The following is a 14,839-nucleotide window of genomic DNA, read 5'->3' as shown; positions in this document are numbered from 1 at the left end:
TCCTGGGGACCCCCTTAGAGCATTCTCTGCTCCCCTCCCAGGGACCCTCCTAGAGTGCCCCCCGCATTTCCTCCTAGGGTCCTCCCCCAGGAATCCCCAGAGCACCCCTCATCTCCCTTCCTGGGGTCCTCCCCCTGGGGACCCCAGAGCACCCCTCCTCTGGGGACCTCCTAGAGCATCCCTGCCCCCTCCTGGGGTCCTTCCCTGGGTCCCCCTAGAGTGACCCCTCCCTGGGATCCCCCAGAACACCCCCTGAGGTCCTCCCCATGGGGGTCCCCCCTAGAGCATCTCCTGCTCCCCTCCCAGAGACCTCCCCCTAGAGTGCCCCTTGGGATCTTCCCTTCTGGGGCCCCTCAATCCATTCTAGAGTGCCTCCCATGGACCCTCCTGAGCACCCATTCCTCCCCGGGATCCGCCCCAGTACTCCCTGTATTGCCTCTTAGGGCCTTTCTCCCAAGATCCCCCCGTTCTCCTAGAGCACCTCTTGGGGATCCTTTTGAGCACCCACCAGGGCCTCCCTAGAATGATGCCTGTTGCCCAGAGTCTGGACCCCCATGCACATCAGCCCCCCTGAGTCCAGGCACCCACTGCCCCCTGAGGACCCTCCCCCAAAGACCACCCCATGGAGACCTCTTTCCCTAATCCCCCCATTTCACAGAGATCAGGCTCCAATACATGCAATATCTGCTCTTAAAATACCTCCCGCTCTTAGATTGGGACCCCCGCTCCCTGAGATCTCCACATGGGCCCCCTTCCCTCGCATACCTTCTCTAGCAGAGACTGGGATCTACATTGTCCCCAAAACACACACACGCACCCCACCCTCCCCCCAGGGCACCCCTTCCCTCAGATCAGGACCTACTGCCTCCTGAGACCTCTGCATGGGGTCCCCTGCCTGTAGGTAGGGTGACCAGACAGCAAATGTGAAAAACCAGGGGGTGGGGGGTAATAGGAGCCTATATAAGAAAAAGACCCCAAAATCGGGACATCTGGTCACCCTACCTGTAGAACACTTCATTCTCAGAGATCAGTGCCTGTGAGGTGGACGTCCAGGGGAGGTTAGGGACCCTTCCCATCCTGGGAAGGCCTTCATGGCTCTAAATGTACCTTGGGCCAGCAGCACCTGCGAGGTGGCGGTGATGCAGGTGGATCCCCCAATCCAGGCCTGCAACACAAGGGCAGCTGTAATACTGACAAGAACAGCCTCTGGGCTGGGCGAGGCAGGTGAGACCTCTCTAGGGACCCACCAGGCCCCCACCCCAGATTGCCCCTGCATGAGCTAGAGCAAATCTGCTCAGCAAATGATGTCTCCCCCTCATCCTTCATGGAGCAGTGGGGGTAGAACGTAGTAAATGAACAAAACCCTTTGCTAGTCTGGGGGCTTGTCCCTCAGCTTCAGTTGAGGAAGAAAAAGCAAGCAGCTGGGATTGGCTGAGTGGGTGAGTAATAGGCTGAGTGGGTAGTTGCATGCCAGGCCAGCCTGCATCAGGAGGGCTGGGGAGGAAGCTACTTGATACTAGTCATCTGGGCGTAAGATGCCCCAGACATCAGGTTTTCCAGCCACCACAGGTGGTTTGGTCCTGAGGGGCTCACCCTGGGACTTCAGCTCTCCAGCCCTGAGATTCACCATCCCTGCATGTCTAGTTCCTGGCTCTGAAGCCTTTGGATCTCACGCTGACAAGGGAACGACGGCCACATCTGCTCCAGCGCTGCAGCTATGCCGTTGTGCCATAGTGTGGGCCTTCCTACTGCGACGCTCGGGCGTTTTCTGTTGCGGTAGTTAATCCACCTCTGCGGGCAGCAGTAGCTGAGGCCAAGTCTACAGTAAAAGTTAGGTCGACCCAGCTGTGTTGCTTAGGGGTGTGAAAAATCCACACCCCTGAGCGATGTAGTTAAGCTGACCAAACCCCCAGTGCTAGGTCAATGGACACTCAGGGAGGGGGATTGAACCCTCCCATCGCTGTAGTGAGGGTCTACACTGAAGCAGTGCAGCATGCCACTGTAGTGGTTTAAGTGTAGACATAGCCTAAGTCGACAGAAGAATTCTTCTGTCAGCCTAGCTGCTTCTACACTGGGAACTAGGTCAGCTTAACTACGGTGCTCAGGTGTGATTCTTTCACAGTCCTCAGTGAGGTTGATAAATTGTAAGTGTAGACCAGGGGTTAGAGCAAACCGAAGCAATCAGTCCTGGAACAGAGTGTAGCAAGAGCAGCTGTTGGGCCCCGCTGTGCTCCAGGGATCTCTTTAAATGAGCACTTGTCTCTGCAGCCCTCCCATTCCTGTTTAGAGTGATTGTTTCTCCGTGCTTTATTTTTAGTTGTAGGCACTGGCATGATCACTTTGGGCAGGGCTGGCGAGATGTAGGGTCGTGTATAAGTGGCAAGCCAGATATCTGATACACTCTTGCTATAAAACATGCTGCCTGTTACAGCTCTGTTTCCAACTGGATTGCAAAAGATCTGGTGGTTTATATAACGAGAGCTAGGATGAAGCCTGACGCATTGGTCAGTGTTGTGGAACGATGTCAAAGTCCTAAGGTCAGCAGACAGGAGTAGCATTTAAACCACACTGTCAACCTTCCCATACAGTGCTACATTTGTCAACAGCACAAGAGTACCTGGAACGGCTAGCTTCAGTGGAGTCCTCCTATGGCAGATCAGCTTCATTACAGCTCTTCTTCCCCCCCAAAGAATACCCAGTCTTTTAGCTTAAACCCTGATGTTTTGCATGTCCTCTGAGGGGCGGAGTTAACTACAATTATTCTGCATAAGCACAGTGAAATAGTTGCACTTAATTAGCTACAGATGGGAAAGATGCATTTTTGCCTTTGATGTCAGGGTTTTTCAAACTCTTCGTTTGGCTTTGAGAGCTGATCTGGTGATTTGTGGGTTTCTGAGCAGAAGTTTCTAGAAATGGAAGTATCCCAGTAATTTGACACTGTGTGGCAAGTAAATGGAGCATTCAGTCAGAAGCGGGGAAGAAACGAAGGCATTGGGAATGGGAGACAGGTATGTGTTAAGATACAGTTTGAAGAGAGGTACATGCAGACTTTTTCGGATGGCAGACATTCCAGAGAAGGCTCTTGTGTGCAGCAGTGATGGGATTGTTTAGAAGGGACCAGGCCTTAGTGTCAGATAAGTAGAGAGAACTCATTGGGGTAGGTCACGTTATGGAAGTGATGAGAGACAGATTTACTAACAGTCACCATCAAAGCCAAGGATGAAACCAGAGTTTCTGGTGGCGAGGGAGAAAGATCTGATTGTTGGAGGATGTTCCCTCCCTTCTTGTCACTCACAGATGTCTAGATTGCTGGTAGCATGTGGTTAGAGCAGGTGACAGACAAATCAGGAGATCTGGCTCTGTTGATGTGTTGTGACATTGGACAAATCACTTCACTTCCAACTCAACTTCCCCGTCTGTAAAACGGGGAAGCTTACCCATCTTTCTAAAACATTTTGAGATCCTTGGGTAAAAAGGTGCTATACAAGTAGAACGTATTATTAATTAGTTGAAAGCACATGAGACATTCCCCAGCCCGCTTGCAGAAAAGGTAAAGTGGATACCTCTAAATGATTCTTTCCTGAGTCCAGATACCACTGTGTGATCAACGTGAATGACCTATGAACAAAGCTGGGCAATGCAGTTCTGTACCATCCTTAACAGAGCTGAGACCAAAGTGCATTGGGCCAACTTGAGTATCTTGTCCCTGGATACACACACTTACAGATTTTGTGCTCTCTGTCCTAGCATGTGGATATGGAAAACTCCTATCTTTGTGGATACTTGAAGATTAAAGGCCTTACAGAGGTGAGCACGTGTTACTAAACTCCTTTTCTATACTCCATGGGAGTGAAGGGCAGCCTCTGCTCCAATTTCTGGCTAAAGGTATGAAGGTCTGTGAGGTTGAGCCCATAATTAAGAAGACTGTTGGGTACCTTAATCCCTTTCCTTTGTTTTTTTTTTTTTTACACAGTGTAAACCAAATATAAATGGTTTTGTAGCAACTTAATTAAAAATTGTTTTAACTTGATAGCAGCACTGTAAGGGCTGAGCTGAAGCAGACCTGACTTTGCCATCACCAGTTAATTGGCTGTGCGTGTATCTTTGTTGCCCCAAACCTCCAGACAAGCCAGATCTTCCTGAAGTTCTTCTTTCCACACCTTTCATGTAGGACCTGCCTGTATTAACAGCTGACCTCTCAGGCATTCAGCAAGACGACTGGTTTAATGTGCAGATTGTCAGGTTTCTTTCTACCTCTGCATTCCTTTCCTCACAAGCTTCTCCTGACACAGGCTCCTTATTTCAGCTGATGATATGCGATGGCTCACCGCTGTTGTAGAGCTCGCTGAGAGTTTCCACGCAGTGGAACTCTGAAGTAGATCATAGGTTCAACGTATGTGAGCAGGGGAAGCCCATCCAGCCTAATTCTTCTGTATGTCTTTGGCTGATCTCTGTCACCTTTTTCTTTAATTTCACCATAGCCTCTGATCCCTTCTCAAGGAGCAAATTAAAGGTGTGGGGGAGTCAGCAGACAGATTGCGGGCAAGGGGACCAGTGTAGGAGAGATGAATGGAAGAAATGGGCTATGGGAGAGAGATGGGAAGGGGCATCCCTTTAGAAGTGTCTGGAACGGGATAAAGTAAGGTGCAAAGCAGAGAGAGGGGGACATCAGACCGAACTCTCCGACCACTTTGGGGGGGTTGGTGCTGACGTGTCATTGTTTGCTGAAATGCTAGCCAGTATCTGAGTGTGTCTCCTCTCCTATACAGGGCCCAGTTTTTTGTTTTGTTGTTGGCAAAATTCTTTAATCTTTAATCTTTTTTTACCCTCCTCCTAGGAATACCCGACCCTTACCACTTTCTTTGAAGGGGAAATAATCAGTAAAAAACACCCCTTCTTAACGCGGAAATGGGATGCGGATGAAGACGTCGATCGGAAACACTGGGTAATTCAACATATTGGCAACCAACTACGGATCTAAAACCACCCCAAACGTGTTAACTGTTTCAAAGGGATATGCAAATGTTTTTTAAAAAAAGAAACAATGAAGGCTTTGTTGTGGTGTATCTTTGTTGTCGATATACAAAGACAGCCTGAAAAGTTCTCTCCTTAGGCTTTTCTCCTGGTCGCTTTCTCCCATAGGGATTCTTTCCTTTCCTTTTTTTCACTCCTACTAATGTAGCTCCACTGATGTTGCTGCACCAGTACGGACACTCTGTACTGGTGAAAAAAGTGACTGGCACCAGCATGACTCAGCTGGTTTGAAACTGGGGGAAGCTCCTCTGGCACAAGTCACTCTTTACCCAAGTGCAGCACTAGTGATTTCCAGCAGTGCAGTGACATCTGTGCTGCTATGTCCGTGCAAGAATCACCCGTGTAGACAAGCCCCTAGATCAGGAATGTCAGTTCGGACCTTCCCTGGCTTGGCTGGAGGATTTCTTTGCAGACTTTACAAGTGCTGCCAGCCAAAATCTCTGATCTGTTCCTGAGAACGAATGATAATGATCTTCTGACGGATGGGACCACATCTGGAGTAAGGCCTAGGGGGAGTGGAGTGGAGTGGAAGAGACCAACACAGATACCTGTTGAGTAGGAGGAATTTCTGCCTCTCAGTTCCTAATGGAACATAGTACTTGTGCTGAGGGAGAGGCAGGCTAGGGGATTTCTCCTGTGTGGGGGGGCTTCTCTCTCCTCACTGAGGGTGGATTTCACATGTATGCTGGTGTACCTCTCTTGGGCACCAATCCCTTCCCATCTTCACCGCAGTGAGTTGCATGTCTCTACCCAGCGAGTATAAGGAGCGGCTGTGTGTTTCGCAGCCGAAGCTGGTTATACCCCAGAGTCTCACTTGCAGGTTGATTGAAGTCATTTCACAAACTGTGGCAGGCCTTAGACATTGGAGCCCTCTCTCTCTCCTGTAGGGAGGGATGAAGGGACGTTGGATTTCTGCAGTCAAGTATTTTTGAGTTTTGTCCTTAACGTTAAAAATGTTCTCGATTGTTGGTGAAAGGTGCTGGCTTGACAGTCCTGGAAACTGAGAACCTTTAACACAGAGGTCCCCCAAACTGTGGGGCGGGCCCCTCTTGGGGGCTTGGAGGAATATTCAGAGGTGGTGCGGCAGGGCCCGGGCCAGCCCACACGGGGCAGGGAGGGAGCGCCACGCAGCCCCGCCCTGCCCGCAGCCCCAGGCCGCGGCCCCGCTCCCACCCCCAGCCTCATTCCCCTTACCCCTGTACATGATCCTCCCCCACCCTGGGAGCTGTAGCCCCACTCCCATCTCTGGCTGGGGGGGGAGGCGATCCTGAAAAGTTTTGGGGCCACTGCTTTAACAACAGAACAGTTACAGGAGGAGTAGCTGTAGGGGTACGATCTTCAGCCAGCTCTGGAGAGAACTCGGGGAGTTCAGATTCCATCCCTAGTGCCTCTGCTGTGACTTGCCAGCAGTGGGCCCAGTAGCAGTGGTGGCTTTTGATATGGATGCCTGCCCTGGATCAAGGCAAGTTGGCTAGCTAGTCTAGCTTGAATCTGTGATGCAACAGCTTAGAAATCATAAATTGCCAAACTTGGAGATAAAAACAAAAAATCCTACTGGATCATCCATTTCCCATTCCTGACAAGGCAGGGTGCGGTTCCCAGAGTCTCTTACCTGGTAACACGTTCTTCCCTTCATAAACTCTGCTATCTGAAAGTCGGCTGTGCTCTAGGAATTGATTTTTGGTTTTCCTGTGCTTTCAGGGGAAATTCCAGGCCTTTTACCAATATGCGAAAACATTTAACTCAGATGACTTTGATTACGAGGATTTGAAGAACGGGGACTACGTCTTCATGAGGTGGAAGGTAAAAAACTCCCTGTAGATGTGTGTCCCCCCCCCCCCCACCCCCAGCCAGCTGGTCTGAAACTGCCAACACTTAGAACACGAAACACATGGGCGCTGCATACAGAATGAAATTCCGGGAAGGGTGTGTCTGTAGCAACACTAAGGATTTATCCCTTCTTGCTTGAGAGCGACATAAATATCTTTAAAATGGCACTTCTGTCGAGTTATTCTGCACCACTCAACACATGTAGGTAGCTGGAAGCAATAAGAGACACTTTTTTGGCTGTGTGGTTTTGACACACTGTATAGCCAATTTCATTGTTTCCACTGGGTAGCTAAGTCTGTTCCCTCCCATTTATGTGGGTCTTTCATGCTGTTACAGTGGGAGAAAATCGCTGTCTTTAAAAATAGGAAAATGTGATTGTCAAACCACAGATTGGCAGGTGAAAGAGCTGAAACGACTTCTAATGTGTTCTTTAAAACAGGTTGGGTTGCAAATGGACAGGGTCCCTTTAAGACCATTGTAGTGGAGATCTTGTGAAAGGGTACAATGGTCACTATATACATGCTGAATAGTCCCTTTGGTCCATGCTGGGATGACTAAAATGAGTTCACAGCTATGAAATACTCACTTGACATCTTTCTCTGTTCAGTTTCCAGCGCTCGGCCCCTCTGACTTATAACAAGTACAAATCTGCACCCCAGGACTTCCGGGAGGCAAAGGTTCAAACCCATTTTAAATACAAACCCTTGTTACCTTTTGTGCAGGAGCAGTTCCTAGTCCCAGATCACACGATCAAAGACATCAGCGGTGCTTCCTTTGCTGGGTTTTATTACATCAGTTTCCAGAAGTCTGCAGCATCTATAGAGGGCTATTACTACCACAGGAGTTCAGAATGGTAAGGGGAGCTTCCTTCCCTTCTACAGGCTGAAGGATGCTGGCAGTGTCTGGGCTCCTCTGTCACTTCACAGCCCTGGGATTGGATGTAGGACCTTACTGTGCTACTGAAAGAACAATGTTCCACCAGCCCTACTCACAGCCCCTGGCATCTGAAACTCAGGCTCGCATGGAGAGAGAGTTTCTACACAGTGTGTGGTTAGGTCAGCTGTAGGTGCCAGCACCAAAAGTGGTGTCACATTTGTCGCTCTGTCTGACAGCTCTGCCCGTTCACATACCTGTCACTAGCCATGGAGTACAATAAAATCAAGGTCAGAAGATCTGAAGTGGAGAGGTCAGGCAGCTGTTGGTGAATTGCTGCCAAATACTATTGCTACATGTCTAAAGCTTTTCTTTCCCTCCTTCTGCTTGTCTGGCATCATACTTACTGTATGCTACCCGAGTGACTCATTCTTCAGCTGCCCGCTGTTGAGAGGAAGCCATGACTTGTGTTACACATGATGGCATAGTGAAGAACACTCGGCATCTTGAGATTAAAATACTGTCTCTGTGATGCTGGCGATTCACCTTTAACCTCTTCAGGATTGACTTTCGGGATGTTTTCCCTTCCCCGCTTGCCCCATTAGCATGGTGTGCTGATGCCCAGTGTCAGTCACTCAGTTGCAGGGCTCACCAGCAGGTCAAAGTCATGGGCTCATGGCTGCCTCCTGCACTTGGCTCTTGCTCGATGCTGAGGCTTTGGGGGCACTGTTAGATACTGTGAATAGGGTTTTCTGACTGGCTATAGAGCTGTCCTTCTATTAATATCCCCATCTTGGTAACACCATCCCAATAACTGGTGTCAAGCCTTGTGGTGAGTAGCTGCTAACTTGACCCCTTCAGTAATTCCACGCATACAGCAGGTGCGGGCTTCCTGAACAGCTAGCCCCCCTCCAGCTTTACTATCCCGAAATCTCTGTAGTTCATGGGGAAGGAATGGAGGAACCACCGTGCAAGAGGCTCTTTCCGGAGCCAAACTGCTGGCCATGCCTGTGCTGTGCTGCGCTGCTACGGCCTTGGTGCACCGTGCTTCTAGCAAGGTGCAGAGCCAGGGGCTCTCCTGAGCAGTGGCGCGGAGGCTGCCTGTAGGCTCGGTAAGATTGTGTCCTCCGCACTAGCAAGTCACAAGCCTCTCCCATGCTAGGGTAAAAGAGGCGGGGGACAGCAATACAGTCTTGCCGCTCCAGGATTGGCCTCCCCTGTACTACTTGTTCTGCTCATCTCCTCTGGCTTGAACTTCCATGCACCCAACCCTCTGCATCTGCCCTGGGTAGGACCAACTGCAAAGCAGGCATCTGTGGAGGAGGCAGGCAAGGGCCCTCTGAAAAGAGAGCGAAGAGTGTTCTCGTAGCTGACAGTTCTGCGGTTACAACCTTCAGTCAGGTTTCATTCATTTCATCCCAGTCTGCAGAGCCTCTGCCACGGACCCATGGTGAGCAGGCAAGGCCTAGGGTGCTGGCTCTCCTTTGCTAGATAGCTTGAAAAGACTTAGCCCTGTATTTTTAGCCATATTAGGAAAGTAATCAACGGCCAGAGCTGTTAGGTGATGGTGAATGGGTGGGAAGTCTGCACAGCGATGAATGGAACGGTCTAAGAGTTTGAGAGCCCTTGATGTGGGTGCAGCTTTTTCTGAATGTGTCAGACGTTCATTTAAAAGTGTTTTGTGAATTGCAGCAAAATACAACCAGCTGTAGCCAATCCAAAGTGCTGGGGCTGACCATCCGGATTCAATCGAAGAGGCCCGTTTTAGAGCTTGCGTCCATTCTGAAGTGGAACGGTCAGATCCCAAAGTGTAACCAGCTGAACAGACGTAGAGCGCAGGGAAAGGTCGGAAGGGGAAACGGCTCATTATGTCTTGTCATTATCGTCCCTGTTTTTCCTTCCTCTCAGGTATCAGTCTCTGAATCTAACTCATGTCCCTGAGCACAGTGCGCCCATCTATGAGTTCCGATGACAGGCGGACAGAATGATACCAAGTGAAAACAACCCGGGCAGGAGAGCGCGTGATCTGCCACGAGAGATGTGTCCCTGTCGGAGTAGGGGGGACACGCGCTTCTCTTCTGCCCAACGGACTTGTGAAAGAAAGCATGAATGTCAGCCCATCCGACCCAAGGAGCATGGCTGCAGGAGCTGGAGTCTCCCTCCTGCCAAGTGGCAATTTGATCTTTAATCTGGTTTTAAAGCTACCTTTAAATGCACTTTCTTTTTGCACAGCTAGTTTCTTTATCACTGAAATTCCTCCCGACCCCCTTCTGGAAGTTTGGTCCTAGCTGGAATCAATACCTTCTCCTCTGAGTAATAAGAAAACATAAGCTCAGCACTTATGGTTTCATGTTACATCCTAGTATGGGTTGAAATACAAAGAACTGCGGCCGTTCACATTTGTCGCTCTGTCTGACAGCTCCGCCGCTTCCAGAGCCTGGGCGTGTCGATGCATTAGCGAGGCTTTGCCTAGCGGAGAGAACTGCTGATCTGCAGAGTCCACTACAGAAGCATTTGGCTGAGACAGACAAGTCTTGAAGACCTAATGAATCTCCAGCTCATACTGGCTAATGAGGTTAGCCGGAGCTGCAGATCTCTCAGGAACGCTAGCCACTTCTGAGCTGCAAGCTGTTCCTTTGTCTTGATATGCCACGGGGAATAGATTAAATGTAAAGACTTCCAGGCCCTCAGTAGAAGTGGATCTGAGCTCTGCTTACTAAGTGTATATTTGCTCTTTACTTAAGGGTAAAAAAATAAAAAAGACTTTTAATAAAAAAAAAAATATTTTTATGGTTCCTCTTCCCAAGGACCCTATGGCAAATGCACAATTATTCAGAATTACATTTTACTGTTTTCACATTGAAAACCGTGAATGTCTACATTAGTTTTTTATATATATATGTATGTAATCAACCAGCAGCTTTGGAAAAATCGTCCTGGTACAAGTGTTTAGCAGCATTGCAGAAATGATGCTAGTGAACTGTTTAGCATTTGTACCTACTTTTCGTGCTCCACCAACATCACTGCTTGATACCTTTATACCAGGCAAAACGAAAAAAACAACAAAAAGAACAGTGGCTGTCCTACAACTTTGAAACGTTCAAGTGAAATAACTTAAGGCTTGTGTGCCAAAGTGTGTGCGTGTCTGTGTGTGGGGAGGTTTTTTTAAGACATTTTAAAAGTTGGCATCAGTTGTATATTTAATATGATACTCTATGCGTGCAGGGCTTTTGTGAGACAACTTACCTTGCTTTTTTCTGGCTGTTTTATTTAAAAAAAAAAAAAAAAAAAAAAAAAAAGCTATTAAGAAAAGGGAGATTTGTACCAACAGAGCAAATCATTTTTAAAGAATGTTTGCCACTTGCAATCAAAAAGCAAAGCCCTTCACTTATGGAGTGCGAAGTTGTTTTTTTAACTAACTTTTCCTTTTCACAGTGTCCGTATTGTATTTTGCAGAGGCTGAGTTGATAGTTTAAGCCTTAATGGGAAAGCATTCAGGTCTCAGTGGGCTCACTTTGTATATTCCACACTGGGGACTTGGTTTATTTTGCTTAAGAAAATGAACCGCTTTAATTTGCTCGGTGACATAATAGTCAAAGTCCTGTGGTCCTATTTATCCTAGCTGTACCCCATCTTCAAGACACATTTGGGAAAAGTTGCCTAAACAGGCAAGGAGTAGGTTTCCATCTTAAAGGTTAGATGGGAAACCACCTGGTGTATTAAAAAAGGTGAAGGATGAGGGAACTTAACTTCTTGTAGGTCTTGATGGACAGCAACAATGGAGTTAAAAAATGGCTAGAAGACAAATGCTGAAATGATCTCCGATAACAGCCAGAGGACAGGGTGGGTGAGAGAGGCGTCTCGTCTAGGTCCACTATTCTGATGACACAATGACTTGAATAAGGCACCTTGGCAGTACAGGGGGCTGCTGGCTCACTCCTGTGTACTGAGAGGGGTTTGTCTTATTTCGGAAAAGGCGGTTGTGGCCACAAAATATGAATGGAGCATTTTTCTCTCTTTTCCAAACTAAAACTGATCAGGCCCATCTGCGGTAACGCCGCCTCAGACCCTTTTAACAAAAATGAAATGTGCAAATACTTTTAATCTGTTAGTGGTTTCTGTGCCTCTGGAGCGGTGTGCAATATTGTCACTGATACCCAACCCATCATGATGACATTTTTGTGACAATTATGGTTAGGCTTTAACTTTAAACATTGTGGTGGCCACATGCAGAAACCGGGTTGCAGGAGGTCCCTCGGGTCATCTTATAATCAGGAAGCTCTCCTAATGTGTTCCCTAAACCACTGAGACTTGATGTTTTTGAGAGGGATTTGGGACAGAAGGGGCTCTTTCCCCCTCACATAAAGCATATTTCAGCTGAAATCCAAAAGTTGCAAAGGAATGCAATTTTTTTTAAAGGATTGTCTTACGTTCAGAAAAGGAGAAGCTTTTATTCTCTAAAGCCTTGATTTGCTTGTTTTTTTTTTTTCTTTTGAAACTGTTTAAGCTAAGAGGAAATGCTCTTAATTATATTGCATTGTGGTGAAAGAAAACTAACAAGGTGAGACTTCTTGGGGAGGGTAAGTGGGAGGGTGGGTCTTTGAGTCTTGTGAAAGTTTAAAAAAAAACAACCCCTAACGTGGGTGCAGAGTCTGAGTATATTTATGATTAATTGTGGAACAGGGACTGGGAGAAGTATTTTGCAGAGCTATCAACGTCCAAATTAAAAAGAAATGTATTTTAAGGAGTGCTTGTTTGTGTGTTTGTAAATCAAAGCAATTCTTGTTTTATAGGAACAGCAAGTTGGATCTTGCTGATCAAGCTTTATGGCTGGAGAATCCAATAAGCCACTGATTGTCTTAAGTGAATTACCCTGACTTTAATTGGAATAGGATGGCAAGCAGAAAATAAGCTAACAATCAAATTATCATAGTGAGAAAGTTCTCTGTAAAACTCTTCCTGATTGTTAGCTTTATATAGAGCTTCTAAGTACCTGCACCTAAGCCCGCTTCTTTCTCAAAGCAACAATGGCTGACTGGCAGCTGAAAAGTCTGCTGACTCCTCCCAAACACAGTGGTCCAGGCCTTAAAGATACAGTACTGACAGCACAGTTCTTACAGCTCCACACATCAAACCTGGAACATGGCCACTACAGGACAATTAGCTGTGGTTAGTTTACATATCTTGCTGTTCTGGCTTATATATATATTTTTTCCTTTCCTGGAAAGCCTGGAAGGTTTTTTTGTGGCTTAGGAATGGAGTCATGTTTGCTGATTAGTATAACCATATCAATCTGTTTGCATTTGCTGTTTCTTTAGTTTTTGTGGGGAGAGGTGCTAACAAATTGTCTTCTTGGAGCCATGGTCACTTTCGGACAAATGCTGGTTTTTCCCCCACCATGGCATCCTGTTTAAAGTTTCAGAGCTTTGTGACTAAATCCAAATGTTAATGGAATACCATCTAAACTCTTAGCAGTTAAAAAAGACTTAATTTTAATGCATTCCCAATCAGGCTAGTTCTCATATAGCCATATCATATTGGAGTACAGCTATGTTGTTTGAAGGACACATCTGACAATGGGCTACTTGTACACTTAGGGGTTAATGTTTGGCCAGTCTAAATCTAAATGGGCCTAGTATTGTAAGCAACAATCAAACTAGTTACATTTGTAATCAACTTTCCTGGCATGCTCAATCTGTACTTTTGCTACAGGTTCTGTCTTTATGGTAATTACAGCATGAGTATATATTTTGACCTTGGTGCATGAGGAAAGGAGGTAGGATTTGTTACCATTTTGTGGCATTCCCCCAATAATATAGAATCAACTTTTTTTCCTCTAGTAACCATCAGTGTTAGTCTGTATAAAAAGCACGTTCCTCTTTGCTAGACTAGGGTAAGAAGAGTTTTGTGGAGTGGGTTTGATGTATCTGCTTAAGTGCTAATTATTTAAATGCCCCGTCTGTTCTTTTATCTACTGTACCAATGAAAAATCACCACTGCTTTATATAATCAACCTAAGTGGCCATTTCTCTTGTCTGAAAATAATCTGTGGACAGAATCGCAGAGCCCTTGAAGCTAATGGCATGACAAATGGAACAATGCAGCTAAGGAAATCAGCCTGCACATTAAAAGGAAGAACCACTGCAGAAGCCTGAGCTTTCTGCTTGATAAGAATGTGTGGCAGGGGGGACGTGCAATGCGGACAATGCGCGCAAGGCAATCTAAAATGCTGCCCCAGCCTTTTCCCTTGGCAGTGTCTAACAGGAATGTCACTGAGGGCTGAGCTGGAGCAGGAGGAGCTGTTTAAGTTAGACGAGTCCTGCCTCCTTTGTCTGCCCACAGTCTCCCTTCTCCTGGTGGACTGTGCAGTCTCTGAAGTGGGGGCTGGGCACCGGGCCCCCGCCTATCTCCGGGGGGGGGGGGGGGGGGGGGGGGTTGCCACATAGAAACTAGTTACAAACTCTTCCTGTCCCTGGCTGAGGGCAGGGGGACGTGGGGGCAGCTGCTGCCCCTTCCCCCCACAGCAGCTGCACCCCATGTCTGAGCTGGCAGGGTGATTGCTGGGACCAGCCCTGGCTGGGTGCTGCAGGAGCAGGGCCAGTCCCGGGGCTCTTCGGGAGGGAGGGAGCCAGGCCGGTCCGAGGGACCCAGCGTTTTCCAGACACGGCAGGGGCCAGCTCCCGCTGTGCAGGGGGGGGGACCTTTGTGCGCCCGGAACCCTTGCAGCGGGGGTCGGCACGCTGCGTGTCCCGGCCGGACTGGAACTCGAGTGCACCGGCCGCCACCCCGTCACGCCGAGGGGGGTGATTAGTGCGACGGACGAGCCGGCGGCAGCTTCCGGGCGAGGAGCCGGGGTGGCTTGAAGGCGGCGCATTAGGCCCCTGGCGCCCGCTTCGGAGCCCCCAGAGCGCGGCTGCGCCCCCGCCCGCCGGCGCCATGGGCATCCTGGAGAAGATCTCGGAGATCGAGAAGGAGATCGCGCGCACCCAGAAGAACAAAGGTCAGGGGCGGCCCGGCCGCGGGCGCTGGGGAGGGCTCGCCCCGTCCGTCCGTCCGTCCGTCGGGGGGCTGGCAGCGGGGGGCGGGGCTCGCCCCGTCCGTC

General features: G+C 48.5%; 2 protein-coding genes across 2 annotated transcripts in view; both read left to right on the top strand.

Annotated features, from left to right (window-relative positions):
- GID4 (GID complex subunit 4 homolog) overlaps positions 1 to 12,481 on the top strand; it is a 13,030-nt gene extending 549 nt beyond the window's left edge. Inside the window, exons 2-6 of the mRNA XM_024215026.1 lie at positions 3,748 to 3,807; positions 4,838 to 4,945; positions 6,736 to 6,837; positions 7,587 to 7,717; positions 9,646 to 12,481. Of these exons, the coding sequence (XP_024070794.1) occupies positions 3,748 to 3,807; positions 4,838 to 4,945; positions 6,736 to 6,837; positions 7,587 to 7,717; positions 9,646 to 9,709 (465 nt within the window). The 3' untranslated portion in view covers positions 9,710 to 12,481. The remainder of the gene's footprint in view (positions 1 to 3,747; positions 3,808 to 4,837; positions 4,946 to 6,735; positions 6,838 to 7,586; positions 7,718 to 9,645) is intronic.
- A 2,094-nt stretch (positions 12,482 to 14,575) lies between these two features.
- DRG2 (developmentally regulated GTP binding protein 2) overlaps positions 14,576 to 14,839 on the top strand; it is a 12,448-nt gene continuing 12,184 nt past the window's right edge. Inside the window, exon 1 of the mRNA XM_024215024.2 lies at positions 14,576 to 14,737. Coding sequence (XP_024070792.1) covers positions 14,674 to 14,737 — 64 coding nt within the window. The 5' untranslated portion in view covers positions 14,576 to 14,673. The remainder of the gene's footprint in view (positions 14,738 to 14,839) is intronic.

This window comes from Terrapene carolina, unplaced genomic scaffold, assembly GCF_002925995.2.
Source record: "Terrapene carolina triunguis isolate 2854851 unplaced genomic scaffold, T_m_triunguis-2.0 Scaffold93, whole genome shotgun sequence".
Taxonomy (NCBI): domain Eukaryota; kingdom Metazoa; phylum Chordata; order Testudines; family Emydidae; genus Terrapene; species Terrapene triunguis.
Note: the sequence above shows the minus strand (reverse complement) of the source record. Positions and strands in the feature narration are given on the sequence as shown.